The sequence below is a fragment of a genome, unplaced genomic scaffold (assembly GCF_019419815.1).
Source record: "Pyrus x bretschneideri cultivar Hongxiangsu unplaced genomic scaffold, Pyrus_bretschneideri_v1 Contig4, whole genome shotgun sequence".
Taxonomy (NCBI): Eukaryota; Viridiplantae; Streptophyta; class Magnoliopsida; order Rosales; family Rosaceae; genus Pyrus; species Pyrus x bretschneideri.
The window spans coordinates 949,311-968,897 of record NW_025999723.1 but is presented as its reverse complement, the minus strand read 5'-3'; the positions used below and the strand labels follow the sequence as shown (position 1 = coordinate 968,897).

At 37.3% G+C, this 19,587-nt stretch overlaps 4 protein-coding genes, 2 long non-coding RNA genes and 1 other non-coding gene across 9 annotated transcripts; 3 read left to right on the top strand and 4 right to left on the bottom strand.

Annotated features, from left to right (window-relative positions):
- Positions 1-62: 62 nt before the first annotated feature.
- LOC103951606 (pyridoxal reductase, chloroplastic) lies at positions 63-2,690 on the bottom strand. 3 transcript variants are annotated; one of them, XM_048565417.1, is made up of 9 exons: positions 2,414-2,690; positions 2,114-2,342; positions 1,358-1,451; positions 1,147-1,270; positions 953-1,054; positions 701-852; positions 535-628; positions 257-438; positions 63-139 (listed from the first exon to the last, which is right to left on the bottom strand). In XM_048565417.1, exons 1-9 carry the CDS (start codon positions 2,528-2,530, stop codon positions 136-138), a joined length of 1,098 nt encoding a protein of 365 aa, XP_048421374.1. In that variant the 5' UTR covers positions 2,531-2,690; the 3' UTR covers positions 63-135. The 3 variants fall into 3 exon arrangements, with proteins under 3 accessions (XP_048421374.1, XP_018504016.2, XP_018504017.2); XM_018648500.2 differs by having other exon boundaries at positions 63-438; positions 2,414-2,685; XM_018648501.2 differs by having other exon boundaries at positions 63-438; positions 2,114-2,349; positions 2,414-2,556.
- Positions 2,691-2,775: 85 nt separating this feature from the next.
- Positions 2,776-2,855, bottom strand: TRNAL-UAG. Its single transcript has one exon. It is a non-coding gene; the product is annotated as a tRNA-Leu (tRNA).
- Positions 2,856-3,476: 621 nt separating this feature from the next.
- Positions 3,477-4,909, bottom strand: LOC103951604 (homeobox-leucine zipper protein ATHB-12). The gene is made up of 2 exons (XM_009363028.3): positions 4,147-4,909; positions 3,477-3,898 (listed from the first exon to the last, which is right to left on the bottom strand). The coding sequence occupies exons 1-2, from the start codon at positions 4,507-4,509 to the stop codon at positions 3,566-3,568; spliced, it is 696 nt and encodes a 231-aa protein (XP_009361303.1). The 5' UTR covers positions 4,510-4,909; the 3' UTR covers positions 3,477-3,565.
- A 2,690-nt stretch (positions 4,910-7,599) lies between these two features.
- LOC103951603 lies at positions 7,600-8,297 on the top strand. The gene is made up of 2 exons (XR_667805.3): positions 7,600-7,825; positions 8,009-8,297. It is a non-coding gene; the product is annotated as an uncharacterized LOC103951603 (long non-coding RNA).
- A 650-nt stretch (positions 8,298-8,947) lies between these two features.
- On the bottom strand, positions 8,948-10,846 carry LOC125468757 (putative FBD-associated F-box protein At5g56700). Its single transcript, XM_048565107.1, has 3 exons — positions 10,112-10,846; positions 9,574-9,982; positions 8,948-9,448 (listed from the first exon to the last, which is right to left on the bottom strand). Exons 2-3 carry the CDS (start codon positions 9,951-9,953, stop codon positions 9,118-9,120), a joined length of 711 nt encoding a protein of 236 aa, XP_048421064.1. The 5' UTR covers positions 9,954-9,982; positions 10,112-10,846; the 3' UTR covers positions 8,948-9,117.
- Positions 10,847-11,544: 698 nt separating this feature from the next.
- On the top strand, positions 11,545-12,871 carry LOC125468909. Its single transcript, XR_007251260.1, has 2 exons — positions 11,545-12,065; positions 12,155-12,871. It is a non-coding gene; the product is annotated as an uncharacterized LOC125468909 (long non-coding RNA).
- Positions 12,872-16,761: 3,890 nt separating this feature from the next.
- Positions 16,762-17,724, top strand: LOC103951646. The gene has a single exon (XM_009363074.2). It carries the CDS (start codon positions 16,762-16,764, stop codon positions 17,722-17,724), a length of 963 nt encoding a protein of 320 aa, XP_009361349.1.
- Positions 17,725-19,587: the final 1,863 nt, after the last annotated feature.

The following is a 19,587-nucleotide window of genomic DNA, read 5'->3' as shown; positions in this document are numbered from 1 at the left end:
AAGTGTTTCAGTAGCAATTGTTTTCCTTCCATCTCCTCGTAAGGACATTCGGAGAAGTGCAATGATTTGGCAGGTAACGTTCGTATTCCCAGTTTCTTTACATCATAAGCAAATAATTGGTCTCGTTTCTTCTGTTCATCTGTTCACGGAGGAGAAAATAAATGGAGACCCGACAATGTTAAACACGATGTGGTGATGATCGTCATTTTGTTTTCCCTTTCCTGAGAAACAAACATAAAATTGGAATCTGGATCACCTTGTCTGGAAAATGTTTTGGATCATCTTCCCAGGGGACTCCCTCGCAGCATCTTCTAGCTGAAGTAGCTCCTGTGAACTCAGGCGCCAACCGAGAGCACCCAGATTTTCTTCCGCTTGTTTCACGGTCTTGACTCCGGGTATGGGAATGGTCCCCTTGGAAATGCACCAGTTTATAGCAACCTACAAATAGAATTCAAATCTTGCTTAGTCTTGCAAATTACGTTACTTGTGCCGTAAGTAAGCCGCATCGAAACAGGTAACAAGACGTAGAATTACTTGTGGTATGGTTTTACTCCTTTTTTGTGCAATTTCTTTGAGTGAAGTCAACAAGGGTTCCAGTCCTGGGAGAATTTGCCTGAATAGGAACGATCTGCAGAAACACCGATGCATTTGTAAACAGTGTCTACTGATTTGGTTCAGGAGATAGGAAGAAACCACGTACCGAGGCCCGCGTGGTAGATTGGATGGCGTGTATTTCCCAGTAAGCATTCCAAGTCCTAGAGGGCTGTAAGCAATCAGGCGGATGCCGAGAGAATCACATATGTTCTTGATCTCCAGTTGATCTTCTCCGATGCTTAACAACGAAAATTGCACCTAGAATCGGGGTGTTATCTATAAGATTAAAGAGTTTCAGTGCACCAGCATGTGCATTAGAAACTGCTTGGCTTCATATCTTCTACAAGCAATGGCATACCTGAGCTGAACACAACGGGACTCCCCGAGCTTTTAGGTAATCGTGTATCTTTAGAAGCTGCTTCGGTCCATAGTTGCTGACCCCGACAGCACGAACCAAACCCTTCATGATACCATCTCTATGAGTATGACCATTTCGTGCTAGTCTCGAAAATTCATCTTTGAACGCACAAGGCGCCTTAATCATTTGCTTACCTTGTCATACATTGCAACTAACCCGTCCCAAAGCGCTGCTTCTTGCAGAGGATTGTAATTTGCAGTTGACCAATGTAACTGTCCTATCCCAATTTTTTCGATCTGCATACGATCAATCGAGGCACTGGAAACAGCATTATAGTAAACTTGGGGAAATCAGAGTTGTTACACACAATACAAGCGACGTAAAAGTCGAGTGAAAGAAGTATACTTGCAAGCATTCACGAACTGCCCTGGTGTTAGGCGCCAAGGGTAGGCTGCAAACTTGGTAGCAATCACGATGTCCTTCTGCACTCTCTTCTGCCCTGAAGATTTGTTTTATTTTAGGCTAACAGAAATTCTTCGTCAAACAACGAAAAATATTCTCATCCCTATCTCTACATTGTTAGCTCATTCTCTGACAACTTAAGTTTTTGAAGGATGTAACCCTGTATAGTGTAGGGCGAGGCTGCATCTATATGTTTGTCTCTGCCCTACTGGTCATTTGCACGTAAGGAAGGGTGTAAAATTTATATCATCGTTGGCTTATTCCTTAACAACTTAGGGCCGATTTGGTATTGCTGTACTTTGAAAAAAAAATATTGATTATGCTGTACTATAAGAATAAACTTATTTTTGCTGCTTCACGTTTTTAGTTTTTTTTCATGCAAAACTGTGAAAATAAGCTGTTTTTATGTGTTTACTAAACATCTTTTTGCGCCCAACTTTTCTTTTATACTCACTTTTTATAAAAGCATCTCAGTACCAAACAAGTACTTACGCTTTTGAGGTCTAGGTGGTGGCCTAAGGGCTCGTTTGGGATTGTTTCTCTAAAAAATGCTTTTGCTCAAAAGCACTTGTACAAGAAATTAGACTTGTACATTGTATCCCAAACGATGTATCAGAAGCGCTTTTAAGTATTAGAAAGCACTGTACCAATCAACTACAAAACTAAGTGATAAAATTGAGAAGAATAGCAAGATCAGACCTTGATAATCTCGGATGAACTTTCCAAGTAGCTTTTCACTCTTTCCATTCAACCTGCCGGTGCCGTAGGAGTCAGCGGTGTCGAAAAGGTTGATGCCGTTGTCGACAGCCAGATTGAATGTCTGTTGGAGCTCACTGTCCATCGATTCCTGGTACCCCCACAGCAGCTGGTTGCCCCATGCCCAAGTTCCAAACCCCATTGGAGACACACTCAGTGGGCCCACCTTCACCTGCAAGCTAAAGCATGCTTTATGCTAGGCACTTTGTACATGTACAAAATGCTAGAGAGAGAGAGAGAGACCTTTTGCCATGGCCAGAAGGGAGGAAGCTTGAAGGGCTTGAAGGGAGAAGAAGGGAGGTAAATCTCACTTGAAGAGGAGCTGAAGTAGGCTGTGGCTTTTATGGTTAAGCAAGCCATTGATTCAGCAAAAAAATTGCAGCTCAAGCGGTTAAGAGTATTTATTTCCGACGTTTTACATTCGATTTCCTAAATCTATCTTGTTCCTTTAACCCTCTGCAAGTCACTTTGGGAAGACAACTGAGGGGAACCAGTGCGTGATCATGTTTTGTGTATGTGGTCAGGATTTGGATAGCGAAAGTGAATTACTAATGGGCCCACAAGGCTCAAATGAAAAACGAAAAAATAATAACAAATCGGGGTTTTGACAGCTGTGGGATTTGAACCCACGCCCTTCCGGACCAGAGCCTAAATCTGGCGCCTTAGACCACTCGGCCAAACTGTCTATTTGTTCTACTTTTCCAGTAGGTTTTATATTCTACAAATGATGATATTTTATTCTTGTGTTCTGCCTTGCGATAGTTACGCTAAATTAATCTAAACAACAGTACGAAGATTCGAATGAAATGCCGCTAATGGAGCACCTTGCTCTAGCCAGTTTGACTAAGCTAGGGCATATAACTTTTGCCTTTCGTTGGATTCACTTCCGTACATTCTAAGGTTTTTGTCTGACTTTGGTAATTAAATTTTTTTTTTAAATCCTTTTAAATCGTAATTTAACTAGACCTTCATTGTACTGATTTGTAGGATATACAAGATTCAAAGGATTGGTTTTAACGTTAATGTTGCTGGTTGGCAATTAAGTGCGGCTAGAAGACTCTGTTTTGTAAACCTAATACCTATCTTTGTGTAGAAGGCATGACGTTCAAGTCATATTTGAACAATCTTATGATCCTGCAACACACACAAACACATACACTCATGCATGGATTTCTCTCTTTGAATAGTCTGTTGAGAACAATTAGCGAACCAAATTATGCAACAACTCAACAAGTATTGAGCTCAGAAGAATAAGCTGCTGCATAGTCCGGTCCGCTTACTGTTTGACGTCGATAGAAGCTGTTAGTTGACCTCAATACATGGATTATAGGACAAAATCTTGACACCAATTACACCAAACTTTTATGTGCTGAGTGGGGGGGGGTGTTGGAAATTTCAGGTCCAGAAATTTAACCAGTGTGAATTACAACGATCAAACAGAATGTTGCCTGAATCCAACCTATGCAATCCTAGAGGTGTCACAGAGGCATCCAATTGACCAATGTTCAGAAGCTCGTGCCTTTCATCTCCAAACTCCCCACCAACATCATTGCTTGTATGTTTATCTATGGCTCCTGTCTTCTCCAATGCCTCTTCTAGTCTTACTCGAGCAGTAGTCTTACAATTCCCATCTTTGTAACTCGATCCATCTGCCGTCTGATTTGCGAGAGAATCTTCGGTAGGGGCGCCAGCACGAGATGTTCCCACAAGATCGTGTAACTTCTGCAACTGATAAAAATAACCCAAAAAATGTTTAGTTTTGACTATCAAGCTAGAAATTTTGAATACACTTTCATGAACATTGTTTGCCTCCTTACATGTAACTGCAAATCATAGTCTGACAAATAAAACCGCTTATGTACGCATGTCAAACTGTAATTTTATTTATAAACATGATTGGCTTCTCACATGAGAGGAGCCAGGTATTTTTTTCGATTCTCGAATTGTAAAAAGTTGAACAAGGTTAGTTACTCTACCTGCATAAGCAAAGACTGCTTCTCCTCCTTCAAAGATTCGAACCGAGATGCTAACTTGTCATAATCTTCTCTGAGACTTCTGTAGTCTTGCTCTATCTGTTTGGACTTCCATCTAGCTCTTCTGTTCTGAAACCATATCGCAACCTGGCGAGGTTGCAGCCCAAGCTCTCTTGCCAACTGCACCTTCCTCCTTGGCTCGAGCTTCGAATCTGCTTCGAATATAGACTCCAACAAGCTGATTTGTTCGTCGCTAAACCGCCTTGTGTTCTTGCTCTTGTTCTTCTTCCTTTTCATCGCAGACTGCGGCTCTATGCCGTAATCTAAATTTTCTTCTTCATAGCACTCCTCTTTCCTCCTCTCCATGACTTTGGTTCTCGATTATTTGTTGTTGGGCTTGATTGATATCGACTTGTAATGCTCTCAACAATAGATGAACAATTAAGTATTAATTTTTAAGTGAATGTGGTTTTGAAATCTTGGTAATGAAGTTAGCTTGTAGTATATATAGTTAGGGTTGAAGAATGTATCTTCTCACTCACGTGAACACGGCACACTGAAAAATCTCTTCTCATAAATGCGGCTACTTTCTGATATTTGGAAGTTGTTGATTGAAGGATGATCGTAACCTAAACCAATGGTGTTAGCTAACGTAAGGCACACTTCGAATTCATAATTTCTTGCTTGTGGACCTCTCTAATCCACTCTTATCTTCTTTCTTCCCCATCTCTAGAAATACTACTGTTACATATATGTGTTTCTTTCCCACACAAACACACAATTTTGGCTTGTGTATTGGGCTTCTTTTTTGGTAGAAATAATGTGAAAAAGGTGCAGTGCATTAGACAATAACAGGGTTTGTAAAGAAGAAACTTGAAACTTGAAACTTGAGTTATTTGTTAGGTATCGATTTGTAGTCCGTATAGGCATGTCCCAATTGCCATTCTCGTACTATATGTACTTTTTGCTTTTTTGACAATGAACATTGAATAATACAAAACTAGTGTACAATTAATTTTCAATTATGATAAAATCTTGTATGTTACTCTTCTGTATACAACCGATAAAATTGCATAATCTCACAGTCACGACATCATTTATTTTTTCAAATTACAAATGTTAGAAAGTCAATTATCGCTCACACAAGCGTATTCCAATTGTTATTATGATTTCTGTGTACCTTTTGCTTTTTGACTGAGGGAAACATCCCCCAACAATTCAAGTACTCATGCTTCTTTCTCGACTCTTGAGTAAATTCATAACTTAGCAGTTAGTGACATAACAAAATTTCCTCAATCATAAAGTTTAATAACTCAGATATTACTTGTGTTAGGAATTAAAAGTAATAGGATTAAGGATGACATGGATTATGAAACATATATACTATAAAAAACTTAAATTTCAAAAATATCTAACGAGTCTCTGGAAAACTGGTGATCGCACATATGGCAAGAAGATATGGTTTATATTGTAATGTGTCATGAGTTGGATATGATCATATGAGATAAGTTGATGGTTACTTCAGATGAGGATAAATTTGCGTCGCCTAATACCGACAAACAAAACGTCCAATTTCAATTCAATTGTCAAGTTGAATCAAGAGGAGAAAGCAAAGGCCAATGCTTTTTTCAATAAAAGCCAATCATATCGGTGGGGCTTTGTGCACCGATCCTCCTTTTTTTTTTGGTTTCTAGTGTTTAGCTTCCTCCTTCTATTCGATGCGTCTACTTTTTATACAGCTTCGTATTTTTTTTCGGGAAGATTTGGTGCAAAATTGAGTAGAGTAACGTTTTAAAATTTATAAATCGATCTTATTTAGTAGGATAAAATTTTGTTATTCATGTTGTTTAGTTTCGTCCTCCTACTCGATGCGTCCATTTTCTATAGGGCTAGGTCCAATCGTTTTCAGTGTTTCATGGTTGGTGTGGCGTCCTTTCTAGTCTCCATGAGACGTGCTCACTTCTCTAAAATTTATGCAAAGCCTTTTGGGATTAGGTCACACTTGCACGCCACGGGAGCACTTTATTAGTTTATCGTTAACATTGTGGCAAGAAATAAAGGGTTGTGTTATGCAGTATTTTTTAAATAGTTAAAAGCATTTTCAGAATGATTTGAGAAGTGCACCGGCAAAAGCGTTTAGACAACTTTTGAAGGGACTAAAAGTATTTTCTCTCAATTGAAATCCCTTTTAACTTAAGAGGTTGTTAATTTAGATTTCAGAAGATTTTAATGTACTTTTTTTAGGTGATAGATTTCAAAATATTTTAGTACTCTATACTTCCTTACAGATTTTGATGAAATCAAAGTTTGACTATACCCCCCTTAATTTGGCAAAAAATGTTTATTTGAAAGCACATATGGAGGATCACCTATTAGATCCAACTTCATAAAGCATTTGAATTTTCAATAAAAAAATTTTGGTCTTTTTAATTAAAAGCACTTTTAGCAAAACCTTACATGAAAATAAGCAATCCTAAATCAACTCTTAGAAGGGTTCAAAACGCTTTCAGATAATAAAAATGTTATGATTCAAAGGGCACTCGCAAAAGCGCTAACAAAAAAAATTTACATAACATCATAAACAAGCCTTAAATAGTAAAACGAACTTCTGTTTTCATTAGATTTCAAATTAAAAAGTGATTAGCTCATGAGAGAACTTATGCATATTGTTGCCAAAAGTTGTCCAAAGACAACACTCTCCATCTTGGCCGAACTAATGGTTTCATCCATGTCCTCGAAGTATTGAGCAAGCTCATTGAGATTCCACGTAAGAACAGAGTGCCGGCTGTAGGTATTGAGCAAGCTGGGACAAAACTTTGTTGTCCAAATCCAAATTACTTGGCTGCATTTCTTGCCAGGACTGGAGGACTCAGGATAAACATAACGAAGATTAAAGCCTTCATCCCCTCCTCACCAAACTATGCTTCTGAAAACGACACCGTCGTTTGTCTTTAAACGACCATGATTAGCATTTCTTGTCGTCCCGGTAAGTTTGGTGTACATGTAACGTGGATAACCTTGCCCAATTCATACTGTTTTAACTTGTCAAATATCCTTAGTTGGCCTTTAATTTGGTGTTTAGGAGCTTTGTGAGGACAAGTTTCGGCGAGCGATTCGTGCCAAGTGTGCGAGCAAAACTTTGGGGGATAAAAATCTAGAGGTGATGACTTGTTTGGCTCTCTAGTCATTAGGAATAAGGGATTGAATCGCTGTCGTTGTTGCATGGTTTCAACATCAACAGTTCGCCTTTCCTTCGTAACATGTAAGGTCTATTCAATGCATGGTCTGGTTGGGATAGACTGTGATCAGTTAAAATGGATTTGAGTTCAATCTTTTGTTTGTTGTGTCAAAATATGAGAGGACATGACATTCACAATAGAATGAGTTATTTAATCTATCTTTATAAATATATTACAAATTATATCTTACATATCCCTACCAATCCAATTCCTAAGGCGCAATCTCATTCAGCCACCAAACATGCCCATACAGATTGACTATTAAGTTTGGATCCATTACCTTGTTCCTCAAGCTATAAATGGCCCTAAGCTCTATAAACCATTTGTTTTATATCACCAAACCCAATTTATAATCATGTTTGAAATGTCAGCCGCATCACACAATTTTCAAGTAAACAGCAGGTGCTTCTCCAATTAAAGCATTTCAAAGAAGCACACAACAGGTGATTTTACAATAAAATATTTTAAGTACTTTTTCAGCCAGCATTTACTTTTAACTTTTTCTATTAAACACTTTCATGAACACTTTTAGCAATCTGAAAGTAATTTATAATTATTAAAAGCATACAATAGTATCAAGATTGACTTTTTAAAGTAAAAATATCTTTAACGTTAAAAGTAAACAGTACCATGTCGGTTGGTTGGCTCTTTGGTATTTGCTGGGAATGGTGGTGCATGGTGGAGGATTCCGTTGCTTTGATGGCGGTTGAGGTGCAGCCGGCTTCGGGCTGTTTTGTTTTTTGGGTTTTCTTTCTGGGCCCAATTGTCTGTTTGAGCTTTGGTTTATTTTGTGCTTGACTTGTAATTGTACCTCATGTTATTTATATTTGTCGTGTTGGTAATGAAATTTACCTTTGACGAAAAAAAAAAAGGGGCTTTAATTGATCAAAATAGCCCTCATAAGGTTAACCCAAATTTGCTGTTGACTTCTTCAACTTCTCTGAAATCCAACATGCTCAATCATACGATGAACAAATCACAATTTCACAATCTTCCGATCGTTTGGGAAACTTAGAAAAGAATTCTTCCCAGTAAACCTTCTTTTCATATGCACGCGAAGAGAGTCTAATGAATAACTTCTCCAAGGCCAACCCTTCATTTAGCAAACTCTTTACTGCCCGTTGCGTCTCATAATCTCTCCCTTAAAACTAATAACTTTGACCATCTTTAGATGCAACAAGGTACAAGGAGGCACAACATCCTCGATTGATCGAGCAACTTTTTGATTGATCAATGTAATAAAATACATTTGAGATCTTAACAACATAGAAATTACGTGAGGTTATCACGGAAGAAAATTCAAATATTTTAATCGATATTTTGAATTTTAAAGTTCAGGTTCCATGTTGTATGCAATTAGTAGAACAAAAAAAATGCTATATATATGCATGAATTACCACGCTTAATTGAAGATATTCCAGACATGGACAGTTTTGCTGTATTTTCTGTACTCCGTTGGCACAGGCGAACACAGTTCCAAGTGAGCTACGTACTTGAACGAGGGAAACGCATCTAAAGTGCTTCAATATCTCTTAGAGCCTAAAAAAATGTAAATTTGGCTAAAATATTAGTAATACAAAATTTATATTGAGAAACATAACTTTTCAAACATGCATCTTCGATCGACAAAATATTGTAGCATAAAGCATACCTCAAGCTTGAGAATTTTTACATTAGAGAGACATCCAAGAAGCATACAAAATCGATAGGTATCATCTTCACCATCCAATTCAGACTACCCAATATCTGCCTCCTCAAGTGATGACTGATTGTACAAGTAATGCTCATTTTTACATGTACCAAAGCATGTATAGTGTTTGAGATTAGTTCCATGAACCATGAACCGGAAACCATGATCGGAGCCTCCATAATAATCTTCGTCTATAGTCAATCTCAACAGTTTTGGTGCACGAATATTGACAGTCCTGACGTTCGACAAGAACCAGCACTGTGACAAACATAAATCTTCAAGGACTGGACAGCTAGAAAATAATTGGTTGGTCGAGTGTTCATCCGAGAATTTAACATACTTGAGCTTCAAGGTTTTGAGGCTGGAGAAACATATTCTAGGGGGACGTTAGAGGACACTAGGCATGCATAGATCTAATTGCACAAGTGATAAGCCAGAAAGCAAGCAGCAAGGCAACGCAAGTAATTGTGCATTCAGTATTTTTATTCGGGAAATGCTTACATCAATGTTGATAGAAAAATTCTGCACATTCCGAAGCACTGCACCTTTGATCCAACGTATAATAAAAGGGCCAATATCTGTGTTATAAGTGTTATACTTATAACAGGGACGACATATATAATGGAAGCTTTTAACGAAATGTCGCAGAAAAATCGCCCTATCCACATAGACCGAAAACTCTTGTATGCCCCGAACCCAGTAGAAGGGGAATCCGAGCAAGTCAATGGTGGGATTGACGTATCTCCACCTTTTTGATAATATGCACGTTCGAGCTGCTTCTCTAGGTTAGAAAAGGAGAGAATGTGCTGAAGAATGTCGTCATGTAAATCACTCAAGCTTCTGTTACTGCTGCTAAGCTTTCCTTCTTCAAGATTATTCATCTTTTGTTATTCACCAATACTAGCCTCACCTAATTTTTCAGAAAATGTATACGTTGAAACAAATAAGGCAACAAAGGAAGTCTTAAAAAAATGAGTGAAGAACTCATGCCTAATACGTGAACCAAGTAAGCAACGGAATTCGATATTGGGTGACTAACCGGTGGGTTTGGCCGAGTTGACTCTCAACCCGTTCGGCAAGTTGACATAATCAATCGGGTTATGATATGATGAAACCATTGCTGACCACCTAACCATCTTGACCGTACCACCCACCCAATTAGTTGTCAGGTCGGCTTGGTCGGGATCCGCGGGTTGAATATGAACAAGGAGTATAGTTTGGAAGATTTTGTCACCTTGAGTCGAAGGAGTGGCTAGCTATTCAAGGATCAGTGGTTATGGAGGATGCAGCCGCCAAAAAACTATAGGTAGTCACAAGGGAGAAGGTTCAGTGTTCATCCAAGTATTTAACAAATTAGAGCGTTGAGGTTTTGAGGCTTGAAAGAAATACAGTAGGGGGAAGTTGGAGGACATGATCTTGCACACTTAAAACTAAACGCTCAAGTGAATTGTAAGAAAACAATCATTACTCAACTTGTTGTACAATGGTGTCGTTGAGTATTTTGCAAGATGGAAAGAAAAAACCTGAACATTTCACACTCATACAGCTTCGATCCAATACGCAATGGTCGCATTGACAGGGGCAATTTTATCAGCCTCACAAGTAAGAAGGAACCTATTTATGAAATCTGGAAAGAGAATCGCCCTTTCCAACTTAGGTACCTAGTAGCAGAAGTGATGCAAAGTCAATGTTGGGATTCAACTTCCATACGTATTTCCACCTTTTTGATAATATGCTCGTTTGAACCGCTTCTCAAGGTTCGAAGAAGGATATGATGTGTTGAAGAATGTCGTGACGAATAAGACTTAGTGCTTCGCTCAGATATATGGGCATTGGACCAAATTTCATTTGATTTCTATCCCCAAACGTGACGTCAGGAATAAGATTTAGTGCTTTGCTCTGATATGTGAGCATTTGGCCGAATTTCATTGATTTCTGTCCCCAAACGGCATTTTAAGTTTTGAGGACAATGTTTGGATTTTAGTACTTTCTTAAGAAATTTTCAATTTTCTTTTATATTAAATTCCCAACTAGGGTTGTGGTAAACTACAAACACATATGTTAAGGCTGTTGAGGTTTTCTTAATTGTGAATCATATTACTATTGAATTTTGGCTTAGAGTATTTTCTTCAATTTTCATGTTATACTTATCACACTAGGTAAAAATAATAATAACTGAAGAAGTTAAAGATGATATTGTAATAAGATGAAGATTTCACAATAATTGTTGTCTCAATTTTTTTCAATACAAATAATATATTTACAATAAAAGGACGCATATTTGAACTAAACTACATAATGAGTCTGCTAATCATAATAATTTGGTTCAAAGTCGCATTCAACGAGAAACTTAATACTTTTGACTTATCATATAAACGAATAAGTGTCCCCACCCCAATTCTTATATATGTATTAGTTACATGTGAGTGTGTGCCTAACTCTAAACTTATGTATAAACATAAGTATGCCCACCCTAATTGCCCTAACCCTACAGCTGGTTCCAGAGAAACCAACATGATCGACTAGTACCGGGCCCATGCACCTACTTTTTCTATGTGCAGCCCTTTCTTTCTTTTTCTTTTCTTTCTCGTAAAGTAAACCTAATCATGTATTTAATTATGACGTACCACCAACTCCAATATTTCCTGGGACCTAATAATACTTTTCATTCAACGAGTAAAAGTACTCTCTCCCCTTTTGTTTCATTTGGAGTAACGCGATCCAAATAAGAGAAGAACACCACCTGTATAAGAGATGAAGATGATCATATCAGAGTTTATGCATCACAAAGGAAGCTGGTAACTTTGAGGGGAATGTTGTCTGGTACAAGACTACCTAAATCGGTAATTTCTTGGACCAGGCTTCATTCCCCTCAATTATTGTTTCCATCTAATTTTCCGAACATCTATCTTCATGTAAATTATTAGTTCACCAATCCCGATGCCCCGCAGAGATGATCGAAACCGGATCCCAGATGATCGATGGATCTTCAGGTATTTGAATTTCGACTAAACCCCTTTTTTCTGCTTATTTTGACAGATTAGTTCAATGATGATGCGGGCTTAGTTTGATCGTACTGCAGGTATGAAAAAAGAAAGAAAAAAAATCAATCATTTGCTTTTGACTTATGATTCATGTCTTTCAACATTAAGACTGTTTGTGAATTTCTTTCAGTCTTTTCCTTCTTGTTCATCATTGAATAGATCTTTTGTCATGATGAGCACAACCCTAAATTCCAATCTGTGTACTTGTCTTTGGCCTTAGCTAGGGTTAAACTCCCTAGGGTTTTTATTTTTTTTATTTTTTAAGATCAATTGAAATTAGTGTTTTCATCTATTGGATAATCTGGATCCTTTACCCGATTACAAAATGAGTAACTGTTAATTACTTTAGTTGTAGTGGTAGTGGGCGGCGGGTGGAGTTTGTAGAGCTGTATTCACAACATCAGTTCAGTATAAGATAATATTCATCTCCATTCTCCACCCTTCTCAGCAGCTTTACTAATTAATATTCTACTGATCTGACTATATTATTTGTTCCACTGAATAATGTATTGATACATGCTTTTAGTGGAAGACATGGATTCGAATCTTATTTGTATCGTGGATGAAATTGCCGTGAAGATATATCGGCACCGATCAGAGTGCGTACATACATGCATATATATATATATATATATATATATTCTGCAGTATTGATTCCTTTTATTGTGATCGGTTTCCTTTTGTAAAAGAGGTATTTCTTTCATCTTTTGAACATATATTTCTTTACAATGCATGCCATCTATCCTTTTGATGTTTGTGCGTGTGCACGCGTATCTGTCTATGGAAATCTGAGAGAGGTTTTGTTAGATCAACTGAAAATAATTTCAGTTAGAAAGAGAGCAAGAGCAAACACATTCTTTACCAGAAAATATAAAGTTCCGTTAGGTTATTTCTATTTCAGTTTGTTCAATTTGTATACAACATGATCATCCTGCACATTGCTCAATTACATTTGTGATCACCAATCACCCATATATATTAGCGTAGACTTCCAGAAACACACACACACACAAATATATATATATATATATATATATATATAAACAGTTCAAATTGTAATCTGTTTGATTAATATTCCAATATCCCATCCTTTTTAATTTGAACCTTCATTTTTTTTTACACCGGCAATACTATATATTGCGCATTAATCACCACAAAAAGAGCTGACAATATCCACTAATCTTAGTTACACGTGATAAGGTGGGCAAAATGTCTATCGATGAATGAACGTGATAAGGTGGACAATATCCACTGATCTTAGTTGCACGTGATAAGGTCCGCAATACTATATATTGCGCATTTTTTTTCACTCCCTCCCATATTTAGATATGCCAAGCCGGTTATCTGTTTCTTTTTCTGGCCTGCAGACTAATTAAAATGGAGTGATGTTATTTGGATCATAAAATTGACACACTTATCAATACATGTAGCTCTTACATGCAATAATAAGATTTATTTTTATAGGAGACTGGAGAAAGTGTTGGCAAATGCATCCAGTGTGTGTCTCAGACTCTCAATAGTTGTATTGTTTACAATCACGTGTGTATGAGCACTAACACTGAACTCTTATCTTCAAATAAACTATTTCGAAAAATTGAGAATCAAACAAAATGAGCCGAATATTGAATTGAAGCCGAAAAAGATCGAACCAAATTGCCCATTTTCAATGATACATTTATATGGGAATGCGAACTGGGATTAGTTATTGTACTGGATCGAGCAATAAGCATGTATAAATGCATATGGTGTTTCATGCACGTTCTTAGTTTCTCATGTACTAAAGGTTGGTAAGCTAGCAAGCTTATAGTACTGTCTAAAGTTTAGGCCAGGCCACAACCGCGCGCATGATTAGTAAAACAAATATTAATTTGACAATTTATATGTTATTATATGGTGTGTAGTGGGTTGCAGGTGAGCGATATGTTCGTGACAAAGTTAGAAGGAAAAAGACTTGTATCTATTCTCCGGGGGGAATGGAAAGTACTGTTTACTGGAAATGTAGGTTTTATATATTTGGTAAATCAAATGATGTAGATGTTGGTGATTTAATTATTACTTAAGTATTAATCATTAATATGCTTATTTTTTATTGATGGCATATTATTTTATTTAAAATTTTAGTATCTCTAACATTATTCTTTATATATCGCAGCTGCAGTCAAGTCGATGAGGCATCATGCCTTAATGCACTTTTATTTCCGTTCATTCCGCTAAATGTAAAAGAGGAGGATATGTTAATAATTTTACTTTAGTTTTTGGGATCGACAAAAGCAAAGTTTTCTGGTTTTATTTGTGCAAAGATATATTAATCTCAAGAGTGATTCTTTAAGAATGGCTGCACTGGCTGTGGGTTGCAATATTGCATACACCAATTCCGGCCAATTGTGGCAGTGCAATAGTTGCTCTGCTCCCATTATATTGATTTCCACGTGAGAAATAAACTTATTGGATTTGAACCGGATCGTCCTAATTTATATCTTATTCGTTTATTAATCAGATGTTCGTATTCGTATTTTGGGATTCAACTTGTCAACCTAGCTGTATTTGATATGATTCGTATTTGGGTAATGATCGAATTCCATGTTTCAAGAATAAAAATATTAAAATTTTATTAGTAATATTTGTTCTTCATTTGTGTTTGATCAAATTTGTGTTTCGTTTGATGTCTGGACCACAACCACATGATTATCGTAAAACAAACATTTGACTTTTCTATATATGTAAGTATCATATGGTGAATAGTGGGTTGCAGTTGCAGTTGTGCAAAGTTCGAAACAAAGTAATTACAAAGAAAAGGACTTGATATTTTCACAAGGTTGAACAAAAAGCCGTAATTGGAATGGAGTAGCATTCTCATCTCCTTCCTTTCCTTACCCTCCTCTCTCGCTTTCTTTGTTATCTTTCTTTCTCTATAAATATGTCAACAAAAAAAGTTGATATTGCTTAATCATAATCGTTCAAGTAGGAAAGAACTAGAAGGGAGATAAATTTAAAGAGAAGAAAATCATACTCCAACTAGAACTGCAGGTTTTATATATATTGCCAGCTACAGACTGCAGCCAAAAGAAGAGAGATAAATTTAGAGAGAAGAAAATCATACCCCAACTGGAACTGCAGGTTTTATATATATTGCCACCTACAGACTGCAGCCAAGTGAGTCGATGAAGCATCATGCCATAATGCACTTTTTATTTCCATTATTCCGCCAAATGTAAACGATGAAAATAAATTCAATTAATAAATTGCACTCATTTTAGTATCACCAAAAGCAAATTTTCTGGTTCTATCTCTGCAAAAGATATATAAGTTTCAAAAGTGATTCTTTATGGATGCTGCAGTGCAATAGTTGCTTTACTCTCCATTGCAATTTACAGAATTGACTACAATATTTATAAATACTTAGTAATATCACCTTCTGAAAGTCATATTCATATATACTATTTACATGTCACTACAACAAATCTAACTGTTATATTGTGATAGTATTACGTACAGTAAATATTGTACCAAAATTCACAAGATACAAAAATATACAATATATATTAAAGATGTGACCATTTAACAGAATGTATGGTTGCAATTATCTTACGTCTAAAATTATAGTCTTACAATTATCATTTATCTTTTTATGCATATAAATATGATTAGGCTTGAAATTACCCAAATGTGGAATGGTATATGCTAAAAACAATCCATCTAAGTTGTCATGCAGATCATGCTCAACCGTGTTAAATCCAATTACAGGCCGCAAAAATGAACACAAATTTTAGAATATAAGGTTTTGATCTGTATCTTCTTAACTAACAATTTTAACTTCTTTTTTCCTCACCAAGAAGCCAACAATAACATTCTATTAATTCGTAGATAGAATTTATCTCAAAACATTTTAAAAATAAATAATAAAAATAATGTCTATAATAAAATTCCAAAAAAAAAATCTAACCGTAAAAAGCCGAAATGGAAGGAGACATCTCATTACACCACATTTCTCCTCCTACCTTGACTCTCCCTCCCTCTCTCTATCTTAGGTTTCTAAACCCCAAATCATTGATTGCTCTTCCTTCGTTGCGGCTGTCTAACAGCCTGTTTCCCGGTGGTCGGGAATCGGAGGGGAATCGGGGAGAGAAATAAGTCTCGATCGTTCTCTCCCCAAATCTTCTTCCGACGTAAACCCCCTCCCAATGCCCTCTTCCTCCTCATTTTTTCCATATTCCACCTTTACCTCCTCCAATATTGTTCCTCAGTACTCTATCCAATATTTATTCACCATATCCATTCCATGCATAATCCCCGGTCCCACCAGGTTCCGCCGCCTCACTCACCGCCACGGCCACCAGCCTTATTGCCGCCCTTACTTTTGTACAACAACATTGATCACATCTCCTCTTGTTTTACCGTAGCCGCGTGGTTAGGTAGCAACATATCGATATCGATATAAATACATTTATCGATTACCCATCGATATATACAAAGGAGGACAAACAAAAGGAGGGTTTGTCATAGCTATATAGCAAATCCTTATATCCATCCTTCATCGAGATCATCAGATAGATCGAGAGAGAGATACAATATTATTGATTAACTAATTAATTAATTTGTTACAAATTAATTAATTAGTTAATCAATCCAATTGATATTTCGCTCGATGTTCTTCATTCCTTCGACGCCATTCCTCGACTCCGCCTTCGACGTTGCCACCTTACTATTCATCTCCGCCCTCATCGTCCTCTCCCTCCTCTCCCTCTCCTTCATCTTCCACCTCTGCTTCAAGTCCCGCACTGCCCTCCACCTCCAGCACTTCAACTCCCTCTGGACCGTCCGATTCCTCCTTGTCATATTCATCATCTTCTGGTCCCTCAACGAGCTCCTCCGCATCCCCACCCTCCGCCGCACCTACCTATACCCTTTCCTCTCCGTCCTCGGCTCCTTCGAGGAGCCCCAGTTTTGCAAAATTCACGTGGCCCTCTCGTTAGGGTTCTTCGAGCCCGCGTTCCTCGTCACCCTGCTCTTCCTCGTCGACGTCTCCACTGAAAAGAAGACCCCCAATGTCTCCTGGGCCATCGCCTTCGTCCTCGCCACGTGTCTTCCCATGCTTCTGGTGCAGGTCCTCTTCCTGTTCTTCCACCCCTTCCACAAGCTCCACCTCCCGCTGCCGGAGATTTTCGTACGGAACTATGTCGTCCATAAGGTCGAGTACGGCAGCAGAATGGTTTCATGCACATACCCTTTGTTGAACACCATCATGTTCGCCGCATTTGGCGGCGCGTTCTCGATGTGGTTCTTGTTTTCATGCTGGAAGGTTTTGTCCTTGGTGATCAACAAGGGGCTGAGGTTAAGGATTTACACCCTTGCTGCAACCGTATTGGTGCCGCTTCCGCTGCAGATTATTCTCATGGGGATGACCGTGTTGTGGAAGCCGGACCACCCAGCGTTCACAGCCGTCTCATTTGCTGCGTTTTTGTCGACGCTAATTTGTGCAGCCGTGGGGCAGGGCATTTTGGTCATTAAGCCCATCGTGGACTCGTTGGCTGCCGGAGGGGATTGCTGCCGCTGGAATGGGAAGCCGAAGACGACGGAGGGGGTGGAGATAACTGTGTCGGCTGATTAAGTAAATCATTTATTGGACGTAAATTACAACACAATGCATTCGATGATGACGATGAGGAGGAAGACTAGATGTTAGAAATATGAGGGCCTTTCGGTCACTTCACCATTCAAGAAATCTTTGTTTCTTTTTTGGGTAATTAAGTACAAACATATATGGAGGAATTCAGAAGAGGAAAATGTGAAGCTCGTATGCATGAATGTTTGATGTGTTTTCCTTTCTTCTCCCTCTAGATTTGGTATAGAATTATCTTTTTCTTTAATTTTGGCTAAATTACTACAAATTGTGATGATGAAATGAGAAAATCATGTGTTGTCACACATTACTTTTCAAGTCTTCAAGCGTTTATTGTTCCCATACCAATGTCCTACTATACACATTTATATATAAATATTATATATATATATATGAAATATTCAAGCTGCTGCATGTTTATTTTATGGGGATTGGATGGAATGATTTAAATAGTTCATTAGGTTCTTTATTTAGTTTTTCAAAAGGATATTGAATAGTTACGGGTAAATGATTTGTGTGAGATAAAGTAATATATGACGAAACTCAACTCACATGTCTCTAGTCATAACTATCTACTTATACAGTTACGATATTTCGATTATGAAGATTAAATCATGTTGATACTTCAATCTAGATGTAATAGACTTTCAGAGATTCATGCATATATCTTATGTACAAAGTTGCAAACAATTGAGAATACTTATGCGCACGATAATAGTTAATTCCTCTAGTACCACTCATATATATATATATATTTGTTTTAAAAGGAAATCAACTATTAGTTTTGCCAGTTTACCTTTTTAAATGTCTAAAATACTCATAAAGGCATTTCAATCTTCCTGGTCAGTATCGTGTGATTCACCAACGCTAAAAATTGAACCTAGAACGCGTTGTGTGGAATACAGGCCTAAAATTCGTCCCAACCACTAAGTCACCCTATGGCTGAAATCATTCCTTCTAATGAACCCGAGATTTTTCACTTGTAACAACATATTTTTTGTAGTGTAATTTTCATAATATTTTACTTAATTGCTTTCCATTATCATGAATTCCAGTTCAAGCCCATTGAGAAATGCTCCTCATTAGATTGACGGCCTGGTTATGCGAACGGATTGGACTTCTCCATGTCCGTCATTTACTACCAAACCCAAATCTTGAGCAGAGACGACCAGCAATTGCCCAACTCATACTTTCATGTATCAATGCTCATAATTTTAATCTAAATTACACTTTCTGTTTTATGTTATTTTCCGGTACAATTTTGTTTTGTTTACAACATGAAGTGCAGATTTTGATCACAAAGAAAAGGGAAAACGTCGACATATAATACAATTAGAATGTGTGTGCAACGATACAACTGTTGTTTTATAAAATTATATAAGGATTGGGAAGCTAATGTGTGCGAGAATTTTATGTTGGACAGTTTTTATTTCTTTACTGAGGCAGAAACTCGGGGCAAAAAAAGATAGAGGAATATCTAAGAACACTTGGAAAGAGATTCTAAGAAAAGACACAGAGTAGTTGGAGCTCAAAAAAGGCTTTGCGTAAAATAGAGTGCAGTAGCGTTCTATAATTCATACAACCGATCACACTTAATGGCATGAGACTTTATTATTGTTATTTTATTTATTAATATTTTGACCAGTAAAATTTGGAAATGAATAAGAAAGAAAAAGAAACAACCATATGATCATTCAAGAAATTTGAAATAGTTCTCGACAAAAAATTGCGCACCTACCTTAGTGCGTTCATATTGATTCTTCTTTGTCCCAAAGCAAAGTTCCCATTCATATTTTTTGATATAGTTTTGTGTTAAACTTATAGAGCACATTAGAACATCTTTAAAAGAAA

Coding starts and splice junctions, on each gene's coding strand:
- LOC103951606 (XM_048565417.1), bottom strand. CDS start 2,530: ATGGCTTGCTTAACCATAAAAGCCACAGCCTACTTCAGCTCCTCTTCA. Junction 853..952: donor TCCCGTTGTGTTCAGCTCAG/GTATGCCATTGC, acceptor CCCCGATTCTAG/GTGCAATTTTCGTTGTTAAG. Junction 629..700: donor AATCTACCACGCGGGCCTCG/GTACGTGGTTTC, acceptor GTGTTTCTGCAG/ATCGTTCCTATTCAGGCAAA.
- LOC103951604 (XM_009363028.3), bottom strand. CDS start 4,509: ATGGAGAGGAGGAAAGAGGAGTGCTATGAAGAAGAAAATTTAGATTAC. Junction 3,899..4,146: donor AGCAGTCTTTGCTTATGCAG/GTAGAGTAACTA, acceptor TATTTTTATCAG/TTGCAGAAGTTACACGATCT.
- LOC125468757 (XM_048565107.1), bottom strand. CDS start 9,953: ATGAATAATCTTGAAGAAGGAAAGCTTAGCAGCAGTAACAGAAGCTTG. Junction 9,449..9,573: donor ATTTTTCTATCAACATTGAT/GTAAGCATTTCC, acceptor ACGTCCCCCTAG/AATATGTTTCTCCAGCCTCA.
- LOC103951646 (XM_009363074.2), top strand. CDS start 16,762: ATGTTCTTCATTCCTTCGACGCCATTCCTCGACTCCGCCTTCGACGTT.